Here is a 26,689-nt window from a genome sequence, read left to right as displayed (position 1 = left end):
CTCCTAGAATTTGCGACATTAATGGAATTTAATTTTCGTAGAAGAAATTTACAATGTTCATGGAAACCCTTTCTTTCTCTTCTTTTGTTCTCATCGTGCTCTCCAAAGATGTTTGACTTGGACCAGCCTTATGCTTCTCTTCAATTACATGTTCTAGTGTCCTCATCAACATGGAACTAACAAATTTTTGGATTGCAGGTTTGCGAAAATCAAAGGCAGCCTTGCCTTTTTGCTGGACAGCCTTGCCTTTCTGCTGTTGGCCAGTTGATTTTGAGCTGGGAAATGTGTTAGAAGCTCCAGTAGATTGGAATTCATACGCTTCTTCATCGCTGCCTTCTTCTGAAATATGTATATTAGCACTTTTCAATTTCTTTTTGCTTTGCACATAATCATTCATTTGTTTAGCAATCTCCGTTGTTTTTGGACATTTTATGATATCTTGAAATCCGCAAATTAAATGTTGCTTGAATCTATTAATGCCACAATGATTTTCATTCCCACATAAAATGCATTTGACGACATCCTTAGTGTAAGGTCAGGCCAAACTGCAAATTCTATTCTGGATCATTTGACTTGGCTTTTCTTTTTGGATCTTTAGCAAGATGTAGCAAATGGTTATTTGTGGTCTCCATTGCAGTTGGAGAAGAGACTGCAGGAAATAAAGCAATGTGTAAACGAAGCAAACAAGTAACAGAGGATTAACATTAACACAGCCCAACAAGTAAAAATTGTTTATAAAAAATTTTGATTGGGCAAGAAAAATAGAACACAATTTGTGTTTTTATGTGTAAATTGTATCGACTAAATAAAACATTAAAATCATTTTTTGTACAAATATATAAATTCAAGTTTTGAATAAATAAGTAAAATAAATTTGAAATTTGAATAAATAAGTAATAAAAATTCATTTTTATTAATAAAAAACATATTTAAAAATTATTAATATATACCTGTGTATATATATATACACAAGTAAAAAAAGGAACATATGTGAGAAAAAGAGAGAAAGATAAAGAGATGAGGAAAGAAGAGAGAAGAGGGAGAGAGAGAGACGAAGAAAGAGAAGAAGATTCAAGAAAAAGATTTGAGAAGAAGCTTACCCAGAGATTTGAGAAGAAAGAGAAGATCTGATAAGAGCCGCCGTTGTTGAGACTGTTGCCTTTTTCTTTTCTTTTTTCTATACAGCAGTGTATGTATATCCTTATCTAAAAACCTTTTTTTACCGGGTCGGGTCGGGTGGTTACTGGGTCGGGTTGGGTAAAAGCCCATGGACGCCAGAATCATCAAGTCGCTTGTCGACTTATTCATTGCAGTGACTGGGCGACTAGTCGTCGACTACTCGTTAACTAGTCGTCGACTAGTCGTCGACTCAATAACAATGGTGATAAGTGGCACCATCACCTCTTAAGCTTAACACATGTTATTCTCTACTTTAAATGAGTACACATGTCACACTCTACTTTCTTTTAAAGTTATTAATTATCTTACAATCAATATTTTTTCTTCTTCTTTCCACTAATTATCTATCCTCCTCATTTCTCTCCTTCCACTAACTATCTGTTCATTTCTCAATTTCTCGTCTTTCATCAAATATTATATGTTAAAATACTTATCAATTTATTTTGTGTGGGGGGCTGAGACACATGCTGGGATGGATGTGTCATGTCAACGACATCATGGGAAGGAATGGCTGGAATGTCAAAAGCGTTAGTCGAAGGTGCAATGAAATCTGCTTTTATGTTGTCAAATGTGTGAGGTCTATTGGCAGGTCCTTTGATCTTCTTCATTAACCGGGAGAATAGTGTGAAGAGGTACCAGAAGTCCTCCCAAACTCCTTCAAAAATTCTGGAGGAACCCTAGCATCCAGCTGCTTCAACATATTCAGCCCGACAACCATCTACAAACAAAAATAAACATTTTTTCATTAATTCCACAAGGCTATCATATGTGCAAGATGAAATACGCGTGAATGCAAATTTGGTAGTGTGTGGTGTAATGTAAAATATGCATATTTATAAAACACTTACAACTTCATATCCCTCGAGGCTATCATACAACTCCCTCGTCTTGTACTGTTGCTGAGGCTGTGGATCTGGATTCCCTATTTGTATACGAGATACATCTGTATACCACGCCATGTAATCAGGCTCAGAAGCAATGTCAACCGAGTCATCAACAAGTCAATCAAAATCTGAACAAAACCTGGCCCATTTGCCAATATCAATGAACCACTGTACAAGCCAATCCTCTCCTGCAAACGTGGCCTCCTTAGGCCCCCTATATCCAACCATGTTCACCGGCGCTCGTGAAATCTGGGGACTAGCACCAAACTGTCTGCTCACCCTGTCCGGATGCTGCCACTCGACCACATCATAACATACAAGGAAAACTCGACCACACCCAACTAACTGTGCCTGTATCATCTCACTGTCCATAATATCGTCGAATCTAGCATATGGCCTTCAAACCATCTCATCACCAGCAACACCATCAAACTCACCCCTATAGAATGGTAAGCTGTGGTGAGGACCCGTCTTCCTGCGCTTCTTTGAAACCCCCAGATGAGTATGAGTAGAATAGGCCCATCCCTCAGCAGCCGGATAATCCTCTTGACCGGGAGACCGTAAAGGCACGCCAATATGAGGAAATCTCTCGTAAGACCAAACCTGTAACACCCACGCACAACAAGCAATGCTCTTCCTATCCTTCTTTGCGGTATTCTCCAAACCCCGGTATATATGAGCTAACACAGCTGCACCCCAAGCATAATAAGGAATCTCCCGCATATTAATCAATGGGTGAATATACTGAACATGAACAAAAGACCGGTTGTTGGTAGGGAAGAGGATACAACCCATCAAGAATAGCAGATACGCCTTAGTATGTACAACCGTGGCCATCATATTATTCTTCTCAGGCTTCCGTGCACCATATCTATCAAACAACCACCCTAGCTTGATGTTATTCCGATACAAAGCCTCCCCCACCTCCTCCTCGGTCAAAGGCTCAAATTAGTTATTAACAAAATACGCAGCCTTGTTCTCTATCACCCCACAAGTCAGTACATCCCCCTAAACTGGCAACCCTAGAATAAACCCTACATCATCCAGTGTAACAGTCATTTCCCCCTGTCTCGTGAAGAAAGTGTTGGTCTCCGGTATCCAACGCTCTACCAAAGCGGATATCAACCGAGTGTCAGTAGCCAAGACAACATGAAGGTTTGCAAATATCCCAAACCCGAGCATGTGTAACAATTCCCGCTGTGGTCTCCTTAACTTCCAGTCGTGCAATGACTTGTTCCCATAATTACTCTGCAACTCCTCTCTCCCTGCACCGTCCCAAACATCCTCACTAACGTGATACTGATTATCCCAAATAACATTATGCGCGTTCTGACCCGACAATATATTCCCGAAGTCATCAAAATTAGCCATACCTGAAAATTTTGTTAACAAAATTCATCAAATCACCACAATAAAAAACCACGTACATAATAAAAATAATCACCACATATATAATCACCACGTACACAATACATTCGAAATAACTACCCTTAAATTCAAATTTAATTTTGATTTTCAACTTCATTGCAAACAAAATTCATAATTATACATTTGTTTGAACTATTTACCAAAAATCGAATTAATTACAAATTTATTGTAAAAATCATCCCAAAATCATATGTTAATTACACTAAAAATTTATGTACTGAAATTTAACCCCCATATTTGACCCTAACATTAACCCTAAATTCATAATTATATCTAAATTCGAATTTTACACTAATATAATTCGAATTTAACACTAAATTTATCATTAAAAATTCGAATTTATACTAATATAATTAGAATTTAACACAAAATTTATCATTAAAACTTTGAATTTTACACAAATATAATTCAAATTTTACACTAAATTTATCATTAAAATTTCGAATTTTACACTAACAAATTTAACCCTAAATTTATCATTACAAATTCCAATTTTACACTAAAAAATTCGGATTTAATTTCATATCAACAAATTAAACCAATCAATTCAAAATTATTAATCCTAAAAAATTAAAATTAAAATTTAATCATACTACAATTCATATGTTAATTCGATACTATAATTCATACATTAATTAACCCTAAAAATTCAAATTACATACAAAAAATCATATCTACAACAATAAAAAAATTTATATCAATAAAACTAAAAATAACAAAAAGTAATCGATTATATACCTTAATTAAGAAAAAGGGAACGATTCAAGGCTGTTGATGGTTGCGTTTCTGCTGTGTTTTTCGCATGTGTTTGTCTGTCTGTGTTTGTGGCTGCGTCTCTGTGTTTTTTTGTGTGTAAAACTGTGTTTGTGTACGTGGCTTGCTAGGTATTTAACAAAGAAAAAATGACACCAACCGTGAAAATTATCCGCGGTTCGTGGGTTAGGGGTATTTTCGTACTTATCCCGTACCGTGAACAATTTCCGCGATCCCCTACATCTTATTTTAATTCCCGACCGTTCGATCCACCATATATTAGTCAAAACAAGATAAATAATATGAGATAGAGAGAGCAGCGGGTGAAAGCTGTAAGAAGTCATGTAGTCCTTTACCGGAAGACGGAGAATATAGGTGTTGGCATAATAAATGGTATAGGGCCGGGCGGCAAATACTACTCTACTGTTTCGATTCCAAAAAAAAACACTTTACTGTTTCCGTATTATTGTTGGGGTTGTATATTTTGCCCCTGATTTTGGAATTTAATATTACTACTACTATATTGTATGGTTGACCCGGATTATTCATATGTTTATTTTAATTTTTATTCTAAATTAAAATTGCATCATTTTCAGGTCCAGTTTTATGATAATCGCAAACCAGTCAATTGATCATCAGTGCCTAATTATAAAAATAAAAAGATTATCCTACTTTATTTTTTTTCCTTAATAAAAGTGATAGAACCCCGTAACAATTTTTTAGCGATTTTGGAAAGAAGACATATTTGGTTGGGATATTTATTTCTGATTTATCGAATATTTTTTTATAAATTAAATGATTTTTCGATGTTTTAGTGAACCAATCATATATTTTAACTAATTTATCTGCTTTTTACTTATAATTTTTGAAAAATTGGACGATTTATGTACCATAAAACATAACTTGTAAACTCAACCTTTTAAAATAAATAAATTAATAAAGAAGATAGGTACATTCAAATAAATTGCATTATAAGCAAGGCCATTGTTGTCCATTTCGCTTAACAATGTACTAGTAGATCAGATATTTAATGGGTTTACTGATTTTGGACTTAATCGTTAAGTAAAACAAGTCATTATATTGAACAACTAGATGCCATTGTCTTGAATCACAATAAGTATCGCTATCAACTACCCAAACTTTGAATCAGGCAGCTTTTCAACTTGTACGTACTTCACATGCAAATTTATGCTTTAATTACGAACTTGAATTGTAAACATTTAGTTGATTCTTAAGGTTTGATCGGACGACTTCAGTGGAGAGGAGTACATTGAACTGAATACGTCTATCAAAGTTCTTACCGGTCTATTTGTTGATAATGAGTTCGCAATTAATGTTGGTTGGCATTCAACTCTTGGGTCTTCAGCTCTCAAATCATACATTTGTAAATTTTAAATTACTGCTACGAAAGGAAAGGATGCCGGTTAAGAAACTGCTCATCCCATCTCTTCGAATTCTTTACGTTGAGATGTACAAACTCGACATTTTAAGACTCCTATTTATTATAATCTCTTAAATATTTTTCTTTTCTTAATTAAATTATAATAATTAAATTTTTATATAAAAATAGTATTTTTCAAAAAAATATATGAAATAATACTTTATAACAACATTAAAATACATATCATCCCTCCGACTTATTTATTAACTTCCGGTTCCCCACCTCCACACTCTCGTATTTATAAAGTAATGAGTGGGATAACGGGAGTATGTATGTAATATACTTTAGCGGATATAAATTCATCCAAATTATCATCAGAAAAATTACAAAAAAAGCGCAGAATGGACGTGCATATACCATAAACGTCAAATTTTTAATTTAACATTCAATTATTGACGAGGAAATTTATTTTCGTGAAAAAATGGAGAAAAATATTTGGTCGAGCTTGTTTATTCATATTATAATTGTTCAGATAAAAGAAAGCTCAGGGACACGGAAAATGGTTCCCCGTTTCACTATCCAAATTCCAAACTCACTGGGAAAACTTTGCATGATAGTAATTGTGTATGTTCTTTCTCTCAACCTTGTTTTTTATAGATCATGTATTGCAATTATATTATTTAGAGTTCATTATAGATCAATTGCATCATGACTCAGAAATCATTTTGGAGAACGCATGAAAATTGAGTTTAACAGATAGCTCCAATACAGATGCATATTAATAGCAAAAATATAAAAGCATACTAAGAATGAACGCAAGCACGGCATCTACAAAAACACAAACTTACATACATAAAACACTTTTGGCCTCGGGGCCAAAAGTACTAAAAACCTGACCAAAAGTTAATATCCGCCGGGTCACATACAGTTTAAAGTACCTTGCCACATCAGTAGTGCAAATTTTCAACTAAACTTTGAGAAGAAAATATAACAGGAAGAAGTCAACTACTCAACGTTGCTCGGAACATTAAGCCTGAGCCAAGGAGTTTGAGGGAGTCGCAAATGCACCTTCTCGAGCTCAATGGAATGCTCGGTTCGCCCATCAACTCCATAAACATCATATTTATGCTGGAATGTCCTCTTTAGAACTATTAGTGGCGTCATCCTTTGCCATGTCCAGCTTGATTTTGACTTGCTTATCTGCTTGAGCCTTTAACTTCTCGAGCTCTGCTTTTAGGAGTGCTCGTTCCTCCTCTGCCTGTACACGACAAGTCTCGTACAGTTTGAAGACCAAATCAAGTTTATCCCTAAGATCTGCCTTCTCCTTTTCAGAGTGCTCCAATTGTAACCTCATCACATTTTCAGTCTCGTAGTACATGTTGTTGGCCAATGAAAGTTGATCCCTAAGAACTGCCTTCTCCTTTTCGGATTGATCAAGAGCTGTCCGAAGATTATCCACCTCAACTTGGCCACCAGAGCCAAAACCATCCATTATCCTCACAAAATCAGATAAAACCTGAAATGAGACGAATAAAACTACTGAGAGGACGAGATGATAGTAATGAAACAACTTTTACAATGATCTATCGCTTTACCTGGCCCATTCCATTCAAGCATCGCGAAGTAATCTCTCCGCGAGTCAGCCCATCATCGAACTGTGCATGCTTGCCTAACTTAAAACCGTCAAAAACCTCTACAGGAAAATTGTCCACTGAAGTCCACTTTTCTCCAGGCTGGAATAGGTAGGCCTTGGGGGCAGGAGGGCTCTCCATCTTGGTCTTCTTAGGGCCCCTCACTTGAGAAATCTCATCCACGCAAAGATCCCATTGGGGCCTCTTCCCCAAATGGCGCTCTGAGTTACCGCCTACAGAAGAACCTTCCCCTTCTCTATTCTTCATTATCCATGCATTCATCCAAGGATTTGAAGACATTGTTGCAAGATATCCTGTATTAGAAAATATATTACATGTAGATAATAATGAAAAGTGAGAATAATATCAGCAGTTACAAGAAGGATCAAAAGAGAGACTATAAAGAACACCAACCCAATGATATTACAAGGAATAAGAACAATCTACATTCAGTAAAAATCCTAAAACTGGAATCTTGGAAGAAATGGCACCAAGAACTCCGAATCTCGAGAAAAACTAAAAGATGAGATTTTAAATGAGATGATGACCCTCGCCGCTTCAAATTCAATTCAAATCTGGACTGGACACATCTCCCTCTGTAAACAAATATGGTTCTCTCATATGCTGGTCAACTAAGAATCCCAAAAGGACTTGGTAACATGGAAAGAGTTTGTAATTTTATCATCTACATACTTGCACTACAAAAAAAACCTCTAGGTTGTTTGTAACAAAGTTCAACATTAACAGGTGGTAAGAAGAATGGCCTCTCTCAATCTTTCTTATAGAAAGATTGTTACATTATACAACAATCAATATACTTGTTCACTTGCTTAGCAAAAGTTCACTTGCAATTTTGTCAAAAACCTAATTTTACGGAGACATTAAACTTTAGCAGGCAGCGTCCTTGGTATTAATCTCAACATTTCTACATATATGTTGCAGTTGTCAATGAGCGTTCTTGCATCCTACATAAATGTCGATAATTATGATTCACCTGCCACTAATACTTCATAGTAAACTCACTAATTCACCAAAAAGACTCAGATTTCCAAAATTGAAATATTATTTAGTTCTATAGATCTCAACAAGAAAAAGTTCCATTTTAACTTAAGCAGAAGATAGCATATAAAGAAAATTATATTCCAACCCAGGCAGGAAATATCAAATAGATATCTATTCAGCAAAATTCACAAATTCACTTGACCTCATCACTCAAAATAATAATTCAAAATCCAACATCAGATTAGCAGGAGTAGACTTTAGCATATAAATACATGCCTGTACGCTAAACATCTTTCAAACAAATCAAAAAACATAAAGGTGATAATCAGGCATAATTCCTTTACGAGAATCATTTTTTTACAAATCAAATCTTTCAATCAAATCCAAAACCAAGCACATAAAAGAAAATAATTAAGGACTACAGGTATCTGAGTTCTCTTAGGAAGTGAAGAAAAATTAGAGGGTTATAGACCACACCTGAGTTCTTTAGCACCAGAAGTGATCTCTGTCAAAACCTGCTGATCTTTGATATACTGCTGAGTGCTGCCCTAGCTTTACAACTTCTATGAAAAGGGGATCTAGTTTATAGAATATATTCACAGGTGAAATGACGTCGTTTTACCTGGGAAATATAAAAACTAAAAATTATGTTCGTGCGATTTTTTTCAGGTTCTGGACCGGATCAGACCGAATGTTACCCATGATTTATGGACCTTGACCTAGATTTATCAGGTCCAATTAAGTTTTGGATGACGGCCCAGGTCTAGTCCAACTAACAGGTGGTCCATCTTTTTGTCCAGCCTTAACACAAGCAACATAGTATAACTCATTGGAGAATGTACTATTTATCCTAAGTATAGCTAGCATTAATAAGATATAAATCCAATGCCTTGATTAACTTCAAACTGAGCACTTGAAAACTAAAAACCAGTAATCTCGGGATAGGAAGGAGCAGCAGATGAACAAAATACTAACTTAACTATCAACACTATTAAAGACTAAAACCAATAGACATCAGAAGGAGTAACAGATCAACACGTTTTATGATCTTATTCTGTTCCCCCTCTCACTATACTTATTAATGTCTTCTTTCAAAAGATTGGATGATTAGAAGAATATTTACAATTTAGGAGCCCCTGTTAACTGTACTAAATTACAATCGGATGCCCAACTCTTCTTTTATTTCAATGTTTCCGAGGATAGACCAGAATGACCCACATTCTTCTAGATTTCTTGAAATGTTTAAATATAATAAGTTTGGTTATGAGAAAGCCCGGGTCAGAAAATCATTAACAGAAAGAGTGGCATCTCCATGAGCAACTTCAACTTCTGGTTTTGGCATGAAGAGACTAGATGTTGAAGCCTGCACATGATAGAACAGATGTTTACATTTTGGAATTGTTTCTGGATGTTAACAATGTGCATATGTTCTGTGCAGAACAAATCAGAAAAGAAAGAACAAGTATGACATGAGTCTGTTGTATGCTGCAGGTCAAGAGAGCAACATACTTGCAGCTCTGCTGCACATGGATAACTGAAATGCACAACTGCATATGGAGTAATGGTCTTTTCAAGGGCATTTCGAGATTCAAGCTTATAAATAATAACACACCTTCGTGTCAAGTAGAAAATCGCCAGTATTATCCATAAGACATGCACCATGGGCCTTCAACCATTCCGCACACTCCTCCAGTCCATTTGCATCCTTCTCATCACTTGGTTCATCTGGGAGCAAGACACTACTAAATCCTAGAATCTGAGCAACATATGCAACAGGAAGCGTAGGGCGATATGAACGAGAAATACATTTAACAGCGGTATAACGCATTTTTTCTACATACAGATCTGCAAGAAGAAAATTCCAAATAAAACAAAAGTAATATATCAGGGAAAAAAAGATTACATATTCACTATAGACAGAGGCCAACCCATGAGACATGTGCTCAAATTAGGAGCTTCCTTATATAGCCTGAAGAACAATACATAATTTTCAGAAGTGACTGCTGCACGCACTGCAAGAGCATGTTTTACAGCCTCGTCTTTTCTGGCATTAACTGACAATCTGAAAATGAATAAGCCATCCATTAGGATTAACCTGCCTAATTGAAAAGAGTGTGATAAAACAGTAAACCAAACCAAGAAACTGACAAGTGAGCAAATTCATTCAGAATGCTGGGACAGGAAAATTGTTATCCAGGAGATCTGGACCAGAAACTGTACACCTTCAAAGCTTGGGTATAACATTTTAATCATCTATTTGAGAAGCTCAGACTTACAATGACAGCACAACTCATTCCCCCAATGTATTCATAAAACAACGCAATGGTATATTTGTGGAACCAGAAAGCCCTTCTCAAAGTTTTAGAGGATGCTAAGTTTACGATAGGAAACAGAATAAAAAAATGATGAAGAATTCAAGGATATCATCAGATTACAAGGCCTTTACCATGACGCTCAAGGCCTTGACCCAATTGCAGAAATTTCCAAGGCCCTGAGGCTGAGGCCATGAAGCCTACGAAAATACAATAATTATGTTATTTTTATTCGCTTTGACTGTCGTAAATACTCCCTCCATCTCATATTATGTGTCCTGTTTTGACTAGTCAACAGTCAAATTATTTAAATTTTGACCGCAAATTATGCATAATATATAATTAAATAATTTATAAAACTGGTATCATTAAAAAATATATCTAATTCTCTTTCAAATGTATTTTTTATTTTTTAAAAATAATAAATAAAATTATCGGTAAAAACTTGGTCAATTTGACCACCTATTAGTCAAAACAAGACACATAATATGAGATGGAAGGAGTATATTGGGAGGCTTTTAAAAGCCCATCTAGGGACATTAGGGTTTTAAGGCATATGTACGTGCAATATTATACTTCAGGGGACGATTAGAAACTTTTGACTTTTGTAATAATATTTTGGTTTTGAAACTGGGGTTATCCCTTCTAAATTCTCCTTTAATGCTTCATGTTTTGTCAGCTCATTTAAAAAAAAAGTTGGTCAAAAAGAGGACCTCTCCTTTCTAATTTTCTATGTACCTCTGTCATAGGCATTATATCAATTATCTTTGTGTTCATGAGAAAGTGTTTTTTTCCGCTACGAGGATTTTTTTTCCTAATATGCTTGTATTTTCAAGAGTCGTCTAATAATTGCCTTTTCGTGAGGATTACATGGACTATATCTGCAAGGAATGTAATTCCTGAAGTATCTACACTTTCCACTCATTTTGCAACACTTAATCTTTAATATAATTCAATGAACTTTATCTGTCAGATTTTCATTTATTTGGGGGAAGTGGGGAAGGGGGGCTATGAATCTTGCCCACTTTCTAGGACATTGGTATTTTTAATTCTATAGAAGAACGGAAAGGGTGCGTGGGGCATGGATAAATGGATTTGGGGTGCAAGATCTGTAAAAATATATGTATAATGATTAGCATGATAAAGCACATTAACATAAGTACAAAATTTATGCAAAGTGAATTGAATATTTAAATGCATAATGTTATCTAAACAATATATTTAATATTTTTAATTCAACAAGTTCTTATTATTAATCTATAATTTTATATTTGATAAGATATACTTAATTACTATTTGTATTTAACTCTCATAATATTTTAATGTGTATATGACCAATAACTTTAAAAGTAAAACATTAATATATACAATGCAATACATGACATTGCAAAATGAAATAATAGATAATTAGTGTAATTTTATTTTACTTTATAAAAATATTCAATGGATTAGAACCAATGTGTTTTCTATCTTTTGTTTATTTAAAAAAGAACATTCATATAATTACTTAGGTATTAATATATGTATATTATGTTTATATTTATATATTACGTAAAACACTTTAATTATATTTTATTAAAATTATTATATAAAATAAACATAAATACAATATTCTATTTAAGGTATATTGTTGCGCACATGATTTGGCTTGAAAAAAATTCCCGTTTTCACGGATCACCTGGGAAAGGTTCTTTTAGAAATCAAACGGAAACTCAAGGAGAAATTATTCTCTTGTAAATCATTCAAAAAAGTAAGTAGATTAAATAGGACTATTATAACAGCATTGTACTAGTATATGCTTGCTTTGTAGTTGCCTTGCGGGGGCTTTTGCCTTCTTCTTTTTTGCCGGGTATCCCTAGAGTTGTATTTCTTTCCTTGATGGAATAAACTTTTTATATAGCAAAAGAAGACTACTATGATTTTACGAATATATAATTACAGAAATAATATAAAATACAAAAAGACTAAAATGAAACCAAATTTATATTATTCAATATATTGTTAACTAAGAAAACATAAAATACATGACAAAAAACTGCTACATCACTTTCAAATAAAATAGAACAAATATTATGCTTTGTATTAAAATAATATTTATAATATATAATATATGCATGTTTAATGTAGTAAACGTCAGTAATATAAAACAAAAACTAACAGTTGATAAAGAAAAAAGACTAACACAAAATATTGTACCTTAAAAATAGTAAAACAAAACAAAAGTTTTTTGTAAATAAACAAACATAAGTTACTAAATCAAGTTAAACATAATATAATTATGGATAATTTAATGATATTTCTAGAAATTAATTAGTGTTTTCATACTAATATAGATTTCTTCCATTTCATATCTATCTTTTAAAATGAAACTAAAAAAATTTAAAAATTAATTCTAAGTTTTATTTCAATTACCATATTTAAACTGATCCCCAAGGAAAATTTGGTCAAGCAGTATCTGATGTGGGGATGTGTTGGATAGCTAGGTTACTGAATTTATTTCATTTGTGTAACTGCCTGTCCTCTTCCAAGGTGGAAATTCTACTCTTGTTTAATATTTATATACAAATTTATGTCCACATTTATCATTTATCCTTGTTAATGATTATAATAATTTTTATTTTAAAAGTGCAATGAGACCAAAAACACATCCTGAATTGAAAATGCAAATGAGAATCAATGTATTAATGATAATATCTTTTTAAACAAGATAAGTATAACAGTAGTCATGTAATCTATCCTTTTGTTCCTTCTACTAACCTTGACATGGCTGACAAGAGGTCCCTGTTACTATTAGAGTGTAAAATGATAGAAAGTAGATTGTAAGCCGAAAATTCCATATCACATCCCTTTTTTCCTTCAGCATAAAGTTCTTGCAACTGAGATTGGCACTGCAGAAAGGATTGAAAGTCAACCACTATAACATTTAATTAATATATAAAACAAATAACAAAAGGCTGTTGAAAGTCGAGAGATACAAAGAACTTAATATACTAAATTATACATGTGCTGGACAGGTTGATACGGAAAAATAATAATCTAGTTTGCAGATATAATTTCTTGCACGCTAAAATACCCAGATTTCATTAATATTAATATTTGAAGTAGAGAAATTAACAAAAGAATATATATATCAAGTGAGTAATTATCAGTGTACTGCCAGAATGAAAACTGAAACAAGAAACGAAACCAATGAAGCTAATCGCATAGCACTGAGGATGCAAATTACAATTACCATATATATAAACTAGGTGTCTGATCAAAGGAATAAAGATGATAATTAAAATATTTGAGAAGCAACACAATGATTACAAAAATAAACAGATACTGGATACTGCATGAGATTGAGAATAAACAGTATTAGGCACCGGCTTCATTCATAGTTGGAATAATCTAAATAATCAAAGATTACCAAATTTATGCACCAAAGAAACTAAAGGAGGCTGAAACCGATGTTATGAGATGAGCAGTTGTTTGGCCAAACATTGTATCACTATCAATCAGTGAAGGCCTTGAGATTTGATAAGACAATAAGTTAGTGATGAAATGCTTAATGTACCACATAAAAGAATGCTATAAATTTGAAACATTCCGATTCTAGGCACAACACTTATCTCAATAAACTATCTTGCACATAAGTACAGACCATTTTCAGCTTAAATAACCTACTAATTTGAAGCCATCTAGAAGGAAATTGAAGATATTTCAGACGAACCTGATTATACTCTGATAAGTCGCGAACTTCGATAGCTAATCGAGCATGAGTTTCATAGACCTAAACAAAAGAATAGCCCAACGAATTCACTTCAAAGTCAAAAAATAACATTAAGAGTGTGCTTTTCTAAGAAACAAGGAACAAAAATGGAAAGCGTGGTCAATTCTGCTTTCCATATTCAGTCCACAAAAATATTTGACAAAGAACACAATCATTTTATATGGAGCACAAGATATCGTTCAATTTGAGAATAGTACCTGAACTGTAAGTTCATTTCGTATTCGTTGTACCGTAAGATCTTGGCGGATAGATTTTAACTGATCACATTTGTAAAGGTAGTTCTTTTGGGATTTCTGAACCATAAGAAGAGCTTTTTCTAACACTTCTTCAGGCCTCACCTAAAGTAAACAAACAATTCTATTAATAGCGCATTAAAGAACAACAATTCTTTTGCCTCTTATTCTACGAGTTAAATAAAAACTACTTAAAAGCAAGGGAAAGTTTGAATAAATTACGGTAGCAGGATCAGGCGCAGAAGTAAGGCGTAAAAAGCATTTCTCGAGTGCCTGACAAGTGCCTTTAACACTTAAAGAATCCGCATCAATTTCTTTAACAGCCGTGTCTTTTCCGCCTTGATAATAATTCCTTCTAGTAGACACTCCAGCTCCAACAGCATTATGTCTAGAATAATTAATTTCAGACTGATTGGCACAAGCATTTCCGAACCGTTTGGAACGACTCTCCCTTCTCATTTTCTCATCTACTCTATCCGTGCCACCGGCATAATTAGTACTTAAACTTTGCGAATTATTACTATAAATAGAATTATTATTTCGAGAAGACGAAGCTGCTCCTTGTCGTTGCCGATACGATCTACTCTGCTGCTGCTCCTGATACAATCTATTTACTTGCTGCTGCTGCGGATACGATCGATTACTCTGCTGCTGCTGCTGCGGATACGATCGATTATTCTGTTGTTGCTGCTCCTGATATGATCGATTTCTCTGCTGCGGATACGAATATGATTGATTCCTCTGCTTATTAGCTGCTGCTTGTTTTGAATTTGAAGTAGAAGAAAGAGTTGAATTATTGGAAGGGGCTTGTTGTGAAGTTGAGGATGAGTGGCTTCGATTATTCTCCATTTACGATGAATTTATAACGATCAGATTGGGAATTTTGTAACTAGTAGAAAACAATGAATACGTATGTGTGTATAATTGAGTGGGGTTCTGTTTATCGATCTGTATTTTTAAGGGTTACCACCAGTTTGCAGCGCTGCAGAGGCGAGGAAATCATCTTCTTTTTCTGAATAAATTAGCCTTTTTTTTAACTGCAGTATAATTAATTAACTGGGAAAAAAATTATCAGACACCAAATGCAAATGCTGGACTCCAATTTCAAAACCGTTCCCAAATACCGAGTTACTGACATTTCCATTTCAATGGATATCGGTATGAATAACATAAATAAAATCATTATGTGTTTATTTAAAAATATTTTTTTGAATCTATAATGTTGATTTTTTTCTGAAATTATTTGCTATAAAATTTTCCATCCTCTGATTAGATATTTTCTTTTTTTTTTTTTTACTGTTTTTTGGATCCATGAAACTTTTTGTTTAGGTAAAGCTTTGACAGTAGCTTGACGCTTGATTTTAATCAATAATTTATATTTTAAAATATCAAGAATGGATGCAAGATTATTATAGTACTAAATGAGTTGTAATGGTTGAATTTTATAAAATGGGCGAAGAATTGGGATTAAAATATCAAAACAAAAGCCAAAGCCCATGAGACTCAAGATCGTGGAAACCTGAACAGTGAACTAGATGAAGAATTTATGAATTTAGTTGTATAAAAGATAAGATAAGGGCCGGTCAGATGCAAGTGATTGTTATTATGCTGCTAACAATCTGTTGCCAAAGGCCATATCCTGCAACCTAAATAATTGGAAACATATGTTTTTCTCAGCTTTGTTCTTATAGATTAATAGTTTGCAATCATCATAATTTAGAGTTCGTTATGAATTTCAGCACCATATACAGAGCCACAAATTAAAAAAAAAATGCAGGACTCAAAATGACTTTGTGCAATGCATCAAATTTGAGTTCAAAAGAGTGAGTTCAAAGATAGCTCTCATAAAGATGCATATATAGCAAAAAAGAAAAGAACCGATGCAAGCCCGGTATATCACAAACTAAAACCAATAAAACACTTCAGCCTCAGGGTCGAGAAGTACTAAATAAACCGATCATCAGTAAGAATCCACAGGATCACAAACAGTTAACACTTTAAAGTACCTTCATACCTTGCCACGCCAGTACAAATATTCAAATAAATTTTGAAAAGAAAATACAACTGGAAGAAGTCACGTTGCTTGGAACGTTAAGCCCAAACCAAGGAGTTTGAGGGAGTCACATATGAACTTTCTTCTCCAGATCACTAGAATGCTCTGCAAAAGTTCGTCCAACAACTCCATGAACATCATATTTATGCTGTACAGTCCTCTTTAAAACTATTACTAGTAAAATCCTTTGCCATCTCCATCTTTATTTTGACTTGCTTATCTACTCGAGCCTTTAACTTCTCAGCTCTGCCTTTAGGAGTGCTCGTTCCTCCTCTACACATACACGACGAGTCTCGTACAGTTTAAAGACCATATCAAGTTTATCCCAAAGATTTGCCTTCTCCTTTTCAGATTGCTCCAATTGTAACCTCCTCGCACTATGAGACTGGTTCATGTTGTAGACCAAGGAAAGTTTATCTCTAAGATGTGCCTTCTTTTCGGATTGCTCAAGAGCTGCCCGAAGATTCTCTACCTCAACACCGCCACCAGAACCAAAACCATCCACTAATCTCACAAAATCAGATTAAATCTGCAATGATACCAAGAAAAATGTCGAGAGGGTGAGATGATAGAATTAAACAACTTTCATATAACAATGATAAATCACTTTACCTTGCCCATTCCGTTCAAATTTCGCGAAGTAATCTCTCTACGAGTTAGCCCATCATCAAACTGTGCATCCTTGTCCAACTAAAAACCATCAAACACCTCTACAAGAAAATTATCCACTGAAGTCCGATTTTCCAGGCTGGAATAGGTAGGCCTCTACATCTTGGTCCTCTTAGGGTCCCTCACTTGAGAACCCTCACCCGTGCAAAGATCCAATTGGGGCCTCTTCCCCCAAATGGCGCTTTGAAATACAGCCTACAGAAGAAGCTTCCCCTCCTCTATTCTTTATTATCCATGCATTCATCCAAGGATTTAAAGGGATTGTTGTACAATATCCTGTACTAGAAAATAAATATACACATGCATAATAAGGAAAAGTGAGAAGGATACCAGCAATTACAAGAAGGATCAAAAGAGACACGATAAAGAACACCCGCCCAATGATATTACAGGGAAATAAAAATTTTACATTCAGTAAAAATCCTTAACCAGAATCTTGGAAGAAATGGATCCAAGAACTCCAAATCTCTAGAAAAACTAAAAGATGAGAGCTTAACAGTGATGAGGGAATGAGATGATGACCACTGACTTTTTAAATTCAATTCAATTCTGGACTCGACACATCTCCCTCTGAGAACAAAAATGTTTCTCTCATATGCTGGCCAACTAATAACCCCAAAAGGACTTGACAGCAAGAAAGAAGTTTGTAATTTTATCATCTACATTCTTGCACTTCAAAAAAAAACCTCTACAGTTGTATGTAACAAAGTTCAACATCAACAAGTGGTAAGAAGAATTGTTTCTCTGAATCTTTATTATAGAATTATCGTTTATAATATTCAAGTGTCACTATATGAAATTCATAATACAACAATCAATATACTTGTTCACTTGTGATTTTGTCAAGAACCTAACCTGAGTTCATAATACTTCTTTCTTTTATGTGCTTGGTTTTGTATTTGATTGAAAGAAGTAAACTTTACAGGATTACTTGCCTTATGGACCTAACCTGAGTTCACTAGCACCGGAAGTGATTTCTGTCAAACCCAGTAAAGTAATAATGATCGGCTGATATTGATCCGCTGCTGTCCAAGTTTACAATTTCTATCAAAAGGGATCTAGTTCACAGAATATATTCACAGGTAAAATGACATCATTTTACGTTTTACCTGGGAAAAATAAAAACTAAAAAATTATGTTCGGTGCGATTTTTAGGTTCTGGACCGGATCAGACAGAATATTACCCATGATTTTAAGGACCTTGACCTAGATTTATCAGGTTCAATCCAAGTTCTGGATGACGGACCAGGTCCGGTCCAACTAACAGGTAGTCCATCTTTTAATTCCATAGAAAATACAAATTATAATCTTGTTTGAGATTCATATACAAATTTATGTCCACATTTAGCTTCCTTAACCATTATTACATTTTTTTTATTTAAAGAGTGGAAGGAGACCAAAGACACATCCTGAAGTGAAAATGCAAATAAGAATCAGTAAATTAATGCTAAATCTCTTCAAACAAGATATGTATAGTGATAATCATGCAATATATTCTTTTGTTCATACTACTAACCTTGACATGGCTGACAAGATGTCCTTGTTATTATTAGAGTGTAAAATAAAAGAAAGTAGATTGTTGGCTGAAAATTCCATATCACATCCCTTGTTTCCTTATGCGTAAAGTTCTTGCAACTGAGCACAGCAGAAAGGATTGAAAGTTAACCACTATAACATTAAATAAATTTTGAAGATAAAAAACAAAAGGCTGTTCAAAGTCGAGAGATACAAAAGAACTTTATATACTGAGATATACATATATTGGACAAGTCGATACGAAAACATACTAATCTAGTTTGCAGATATAATTTCTTGCACGTCAAATATCCAGATTTCATTCCTATTGATATTTCAAGTAGAGAAATTAATAAAAATATATATAGAGTGGAGAAATTATCAGTGTACTGCCAAAATGAAAACTGAAACACGAACCAAACCCTTGAAGCTGATTGCATTGCACTGAGGATGCAAATTACAAAATATAAGAGATCTTGGCATAGATCAAAGTGAAAGCAAAATAAAAATGGTAATTAAAATATTTGAGAAGCAACACGATGATAAGATACCAGATACTGCATGCAATTGAGAATAAAAAGTATTAGGCTTCATTCATAACTGGAATAATCTAAATAATCAAAGATTACAAAGTTTATGGACCATAGAAACTAAAGGAGGCCGGAACATAGTTGGAATAATCTAAATAATTAAAGACTAAGAAATTCATGCACCAAAGAAACTGAAGGAGGCTGAAACAGATGTTATGAGATGAGCAAGCAATTGTTTGGCAAAAAATTGTATTACTATCAGCGGAGCCCTTGAGTTAGTACTTACGTATACAACATCATTGATAATACAATAAGTTATTAATTAAATGCCTAATGCACCACATAAAAGAAGGCAAGTAAGACGGTAGATAAGGTACAACATCTCCCCGCTAATTCTAAAAGAAGGCTAATAAATTTGATACATTCCAATCCTAGGCACACCACTTAGGTCAATAATTTATCTGAAGTACAAATTAAGCTAAGTAGAGAACTCAAGCTTAAATCGCCTACTAAGATGAAGCCGTTCTAGAAGGAAACTGAAGATATTTAAGACGGACCTGATTATACTCTGATAAGTTTCCAACTTGGATTGCCAATCGAGCATGAGTTTCATAGACCTAAACAAAAAAATTGCCACAATGAATTTACTTCAAAGTCAAAACACAACATTAAGAGTATGCTTTCCTAATAAACAAGGAACAGAAATGGAACACGTGTCAATTCTGCTTTCCATATTTAGTCCATAAAAAATCAGATAAAGAACACAATCATTTCATGTTGAGCACGAGATATTGTTCCCTTTCAGAATAGTAACTGTAAATTCATTTCGTATACGTTGAACCATAAGATCTTGGCGGATAGATTTTAATTGATCAAATTTGTAAAGGTAGTTTTTTTTTGGGATTTCTGAACCATAAGATGAGCTTTTTCTAACACTTCTTCAGTCCTCACCGAAAGTAAACAAGCAATTCTGTTAATAGAAATGTATATTGCGTTAACAACAAAAATTTAAAAAGAGAGGGAAAGTTTAAATAAAATTACAATGGCAGGATCAGGCGCGGAAGTAAAGCATAGTTTTTGCGACTTCCCGGCAAGTACCTTTGACAGTAAAAGAATCCGTATCAATAGGTTTAAGAACCGTATTTCCAGCTTGACAATAATTCCTTCTAGTAGACAATACAGCTCAGGCAGTTGTATGTCATTAAATAAATATTTTCAGCTTGATTGGCACGAGAATTTCAGAAAAGTTTGGAACGACCCTCCCTTCTCATTTTCTCTTGTGCATTATCCATAGCACCTGTAGCATCTAAACTTTGCTCTCTATTACTAACAATAGATTCTTTATTATTACATAAGTAGACTTCAATGGATATTGTACAACAATGCCTTTAGATCCTTGGATGAATACATGGATAATGAAGAATAGAGAAGGGGAAGGTTCTTCTGTAGGCGGTAATTCAGAGCGCCATTTGGGGAAGAGGTCCCAACGGGATCTTTGCGCCGATGAGATTTCTCAAGTGAGGGGCCCTAAGAAGACCAAGATGGAGAGCCCTCCTGCCCCCAAGGCCTACCTATTCCAGCCTGGAGAAAAGTGGACTTCAGTGGATAATTTTCCTGTAGAGGTGTTTGACGGTTTTAAGTTGGGCAAGGATGCACAGTTTGATGATGGGCTGACTCGCGGAGTGATTACTTCCCAATGTTTCAACAGAATGGACCACTTAAAGCAATACATCATTGTAACGCAAAAGTTGTTACATCACTATCATCTCGTCCTCTCGAAATTTTTCTTGGTATCATTTCACGTTTTATCTGATTTAGTGGACGGTTTCGGCTCATGTGGTGATAAACTTCGCACAGCTCTTGATCAATCCGAAAAGGAGAAGGCAGTTCTTAGGGATAAACTTTCACTGGTCTACAACATGTACCAGACTCGTAATGTGATGAGATTACAATTGGAGCACTCTGAAAAGGAGAAGGCAGATCTTAGGGATAAACTTGAATTGGTGTTCAAACTGTATGACTAACTGATCGAGTAGGTGTGGAGGAGTAACCAGCGGTCCTAAAGGCAGAACTCGAACAATTAAAGGCTCGAGAAGATAAGCAAGTCAAAATCAAGGCGGAGTTTAAAGAGGACTTTACAACATAAATATGATGTTCACGGAGTTGTACCTTTGCAGATACAATCGATTTCTTTGCTGCTGCTGCGGATACGATCGATTACTCTGCTAGTGACTTTTAATTGATTTTGATCAGATTGGGGATTTCTGAAGTAGAACGCAATGAATATATGTATGTATGTATAATTGAGTGGAGTTTTTTTATTTATCGAGCTGTATCTGTAAGGGTTCCGGTTTATTGCAGCGGTGCTGATAGAAGGAAGGGTGTTTAGCCTAATCAATAATCATTCACTAAACTTATTTTTTCTTAAATATAAATTAGTTTTCGCAGTATTTTGGTCTTTTAGATAAATATATCAGAATCTTCGTCCCAAAATATAAGTACTTTTGACTTTTTACGTGTATTTTAAATTTTGTAAAAATCATAATTTCGTATATTTTTTTCTAAAATTTCTTTTCTTTAATTAAAATTTAATGTGTATACTTTTATTTAAAAAAAATTAAAAAATATTTTATAAAACTATTTTTTTATTCACCTTAAAATACGTGTAAAAAGTAAAAAAAAAAACTTATATTTTAGGACAGTAGAGTTGTATCCTCTAACCCGGCTATGCATGATTTCCCAAACCCGACTAACACGACCCTATATGCAGATTCGATCAACCCTATCTTAACCCTAAAAAATTTAATTTAAATTAAATTAAATTAGATTAAAATTTATTAAAATCGAAATAAATGGGTTATGTTATGTTTGTAAGTCGTCCATTCTAATCTAACCCGCACATTCTATTATTAGGTTTGCGTAATTTACAATTCTATAGCTACTTTATACGTACATTTAATACTATTCAAATCATATGTTTAGAACATAATTGCTAAAAGTTTAAATTAATTTATCTTTATGACATTTATAGTTAAATCTTGATATTCACGTTCAACCTCCATAACCATATTTAACATCGATGTATAGGTAAATGTAACTTGAAAGTTGCGTCTAAATACTACACATCACGAGACCAAACTTTTATTTAATTAAGTTGACGTACATGTTTACTTTAATTTCAAATTTTTGAAATGAGAAATTATAAAAATAACTTTAATATATTCTACCCGATCCAAATCAACCTAAATCGACTTGAATTCGTAAATCTCGACCAAATAAAGACAGTTGGTCTAGAAGGATTTATTCTTTAAGATATTCCCTCAAAAGAATAAGTATCTTAAAACTCTGATCGTTCTGGTGTATTAAAGAGGGCCTCTCTAACCGATTAAGAGTGGTGGGTGTCCATTAACGACCATTCCTGACCCGGCTCCGATAACGCAATTTCGGGAGGAGTCGATAGTTGGGCGACTTCTTCATTACTCGTACATGAAGGACTCTCTTTCTGTTTTATTTCTTCTGGATGTATAATGCAATTTTTGTGGTTATATTTCATTTTAGTTGGAAAATGCAGTCAGCTGTTTGGGGCATGATAAGTGATCAAGGGGTAGTAACTCGATGAAATCAAACTTTAATTGAGTTATTAAAACCGATTTTAATGGGTTGAATTAGGGTTTTGCATTAACTCCCATTGACATGCCCCTAAATTTGAGATATTTATTAAAAAATTTAACAATCATATTTGACAAAATGTTAACCAACCAAATATATCATGTTTGCTCATAATATTATAAACCAATTGTGACAACGAGGGGTGAACATAATCCGACCGAACCGCTAAAATCGATAAAAACCAACCCTTTTTAGGCCGACTAAACCGACCCGTTCAAAATCAAAACTCATATGGGTCAATTTTTTAAAAAACCGATTAAGTTGGGCTGATTTGGGGTTTAACATAATTAAACCCTTATTAACCTGACCAACCAATTATATATATAATAATCTTTGGTAGTAATTTCCAGCAAAATGATGACAATCATTTTGTTTTGAATACATTTAGTATTTAAAGTCACCGCTCTTAGCCATTGTCCGTTACGTATGAACCAACTTACATGGTACTAAATTAGCTTTTTCATTAATAATATAAACGCATCAGTTAATCCAGTTCATATAGCTAATTTGATGATTCATTATTTTATTCATTCTAATCAAATATCTCCCCAGTTCAGTATCTTTGCATGACTGTCTATTTAGTTTGTCCCTTAGAATTTATAGAGAATGGATACCTAGTTATTTGGCATTTATCTTTCTCTGTTTATTTGCAATGTCTGAATTATGAAATCACTGTTTATATTAGTAGTTATTGGTGTACATTTTGAGTTTAAATTTGGATAGTAAAACAGAACATAATTAACCCTACCCAACCCAACCCAAGCTACCTGACAAACATATAATAGGGTTGAGCTAGCCGTACATTTTTGAGTTAACGGATTAATTTTTTTATAAACTGAATACAATGGTTGGGGTAATTTTTTTATCAAAAACTCCCCTCCCAACCCGTGTTCACCCCTAGCTAAAGCAACCGCCACTCTTTTTTTCTCTCTCAAAATCCTCTTTCATACTTTATCAACACAGTGGGGATTTCACCTGTCTTTCTTGTAAAAACCTTATTTTTATTTCCTTCAATAATCTTTTTGGGAAAAGATTTCTACCCATTTAAATTCTTTTGATTTATTTTTAAGATCTAAATTTTCGGAGTTACGGAGGTTTTCGTTTTCAATTCAGCGAGATAAATTGGATTCGAGAGGTCGATTATCTCTTAATGTGATTTTATTTTTAAGACCTAATTAAGAGTTTTATTTTGATTTTCAGTTTATAATTTCAGTTTTAGTTATTTTTCTCTCCTTGACGAGAGATTGCTTGTTCTCTTCTATATTCTGATTTCTATTTTAAGTTTTAATAAATTTTAGAAAAACTGTCAAGCAAACTAACCACATTTGATTACCAAGTTGACGAATGTTTTAAAATGACAACATTAAAAATTAATTATTGTTAAATATTAATCTACACACATATCATATTACCGAAAAAAGATAAAATAACAGTTTCATTTTTTTAAATCTAGTATTTTTGTTATTCTAATGTGTATTAACTATTAAAATTAATGGATTATTAGGATTTCTGCTTGTTGAAAATTTTAATTTCAATAAATTTAGAAGAATCCACAAAATACATATATTTTTTTAATTTTTTTAATACTAATATTTTTTTTGGAAGGTGTACACTATTTTTTAGATGGTGTTAACCAACCAACAAATCAATTATACCCTATTTTCCTTATAATAATATAGTATAGATAGATAGAACCCATGCTATGCACATTTCTTTCAATAATTATAGCATTTATAATCTATTGAGATTAAATTATTTAAAAAATAAAATTGAAAATATTAACAATTTTTTAAATAATTATTGGAAATGTTCATATTTTTTTTTGGTAAATGAGGATTATCTCGTAAAATATATTAAAAAGGAGAAAAGAATATACAAAGAGTCAAAGGTCTTTTGGAACAAACACCAAAAGACAAAAACAAAAAAAAAAGCCTAACAAGTTAGGCATAAAAAACCCAAAAAGAATACAACTTAACAAAAAATACAACACTCCATAAAGAAACACAACTCCAGGAACCTAGCAAAATAAGCGAGAAAGATCAGGTAAGAAGTAAGAACCCCAAGCAAAAGATCAAGCAAAAGCGAGAAAGATCAAGTAAGAAGTAAGAACCCCAAGCAAAAGACCAAGCAAAATCAATACAGATGGCAGGAAGGAAAATGTTCATATACCAGTTCAAGTAAATAGATTTTCGAATAATTACACCCGCATGCCCAACTCCGCGGGTAGATATATGTTTTATTTAAAATTTAATTATGATTTATAAATTCATTTTAATTGATTTTTAAAAAATAATTAGACCATTAAAATATGTTTTAAATAAATGATCACATTATCCAATTGAAAGTTCTCAACCATAAAACTTTTGATATTTTAATTTTATAATATACTAGCTTAAAACCCGTGCGATGCACGAATCGTACAGATTTTTTTTCATATTATATAATTTTTTGAATTTAATTCTTAATTTTATTCATTTAAAACTTTAGACTTCATAATAATTATATTAGTAGACATGTATGTTCATAACTTTTTTGAACATTTAAACTTGTTTAAAATGATAACACTTGTAAGGTGGGAAATGTTATTATAACGAAATTATTTACTTATTGAACGATATAATTTTATTGATAATTCTGTGTATATTTTATAAAAAAATAATATTTATGATTTAATTAAAATTTAATTTTTTAGTTCACATTAATAGAATACGAATTACCAAATCAAACTAATTATTTTTAATTTAATTTTAACTTTTTTTAAAGTCTGGATCAATAAGTTAATTTTGTTTTAGACTGAATAATTAGTATATATGATTTTATTTTTGTTGGTCGAATTGTATTTTTATTTAAGTTTTGTTTTAGTCTAAATCAATTGTATAATGTACTCTTTTTTTTATCCTGGATAAATAAAATATATTATTTTATTTATCCAAGTTCATTAGTATAATTTTTTAGGAGGATTGCTAGTATTATTATTTTATCTTAGCTCAATTTGCATTATATATCAACTAAATCTTAATAATTATATTTAGTTTGCTTAAAATTAATTTAGCCCGAAGTAACAAATTAGAATAATATAGAACTCGATACGAATTAAAATATAAATTGGCAGAAGAAGTTGAATTTAATATAAATTATAATGATATATAATTCGATATAAAATAGTATTGAAATTTTTAAATCAACAAAGGAAGTTGACTTCAATATCAATTAAAATCAGAATTGATCGACCTAATAATTAGAATTAGAATAATTAAGTAAGGGTAATTAAGTAATTTCAGCAAGTACCGACCGACCGACTACCAAACTTTTAATGTTTTGTCTATTATAATATAATATAGATTTTAAAATTTTGGTCACTACACCATATATGGCCGATACCAATACTTTTTTTGGTGTTACAAGAAAAAATAAATCAATAAAATTTGATAAGATTAACACTTTATTTTGGTGTTACAGAGATTTGAACATGTTACCATAAATATGATCAAATTGCTACTGTAACACAAAATATAACGTGAGTATTGTTATTAGAAAACATGTTACTATAGAACTAAAAAATCAAGCGGGTTATTTGGCCGGTCACAATTTCGGCCCAATTTCGGGCAAAATTATGGCAAAATTTTGGGCACCCAAACAACTAAAATGTAAACTCGCTCACTTTAATTTATCAAACCA

The 26,689-nt window shown here is 33.0% G+C and overlaps 1 protein-coding gene and 1 long non-coding RNA gene across 9 annotated transcripts; both read right to left on the bottom strand.

Moving 5' to 3' along the window:
* Positions 1-6,454: 6,454 nt before the first annotated feature.
* Positions 6,455-15,594, bottom strand: LOC141702710 (SAC3 family protein A-like). The gene is made up of 9 exons (XM_074506336.1): positions 14,798-15,594; positions 14,540-14,680; positions 14,283-14,342; positions 13,328-13,458; positions 10,187-10,320; positions 9,871-10,103; positions 8,736-9,621; positions 7,221-7,570; positions 6,455-7,141 (listed from the first exon to the last, which is right to left on the bottom strand). Exons 1-7 carry the CDS (start codon positions 15,422-15,424, stop codon positions 9,520-9,522), a joined length of 1,428 nt encoding a protein of 475 aa, XP_074362437.1. The 5' UTR covers positions 15,425-15,594; the 3' UTR covers positions 6,455-7,141; positions 7,221-7,570; positions 8,736-9,519.
* An 838-nt stretch (positions 15,595-16,432) lies between these two features.
* On the bottom strand, positions 16,433-21,746 carry LOC141702715 (uncharacterized). Of its 8 annotated transcripts, none has more exons than XR_012567240.1 (6): positions 20,384-21,746; positions 19,900-19,959; positions 18,814-18,932; positions 18,233-18,322; positions 17,241-17,573; positions 16,433-17,157 (listed from the first exon to the last, which is right to left on the bottom strand). It is a non-coding gene; the product is annotated as an uncharacterized LOC141702715 (long non-coding RNA). The 8 variants fall into 8 exon arrangements; XR_012567239.1 differs by having other exon boundaries at positions 17,241-17,578; positions 18,247-18,322; XR_012567238.1 differs by having other exon boundaries at positions 18,233-18,319.
* Between the last annotated feature and the right edge of the window lie 4,943 nt (positions 21,747-26,689).

The sequence above is a fragment of the Apium graveolens genome, unplaced genomic scaffold, assembly GCF_009905375.1.
Source record: "Apium graveolens cultivar Ventura unplaced genomic scaffold, ASM990537v1 ctg5576, whole genome shotgun sequence".
Lineage (NCBI taxonomy): Eukaryota > Viridiplantae > Streptophyta > Magnoliopsida > Apiales > Apiaceae > Apium > Apium graveolens.
The sequence above is the reverse complement of the archived record's forward strand: the minus strand, read 5'-3'. Positions and strand labels throughout refer to the sequence as shown.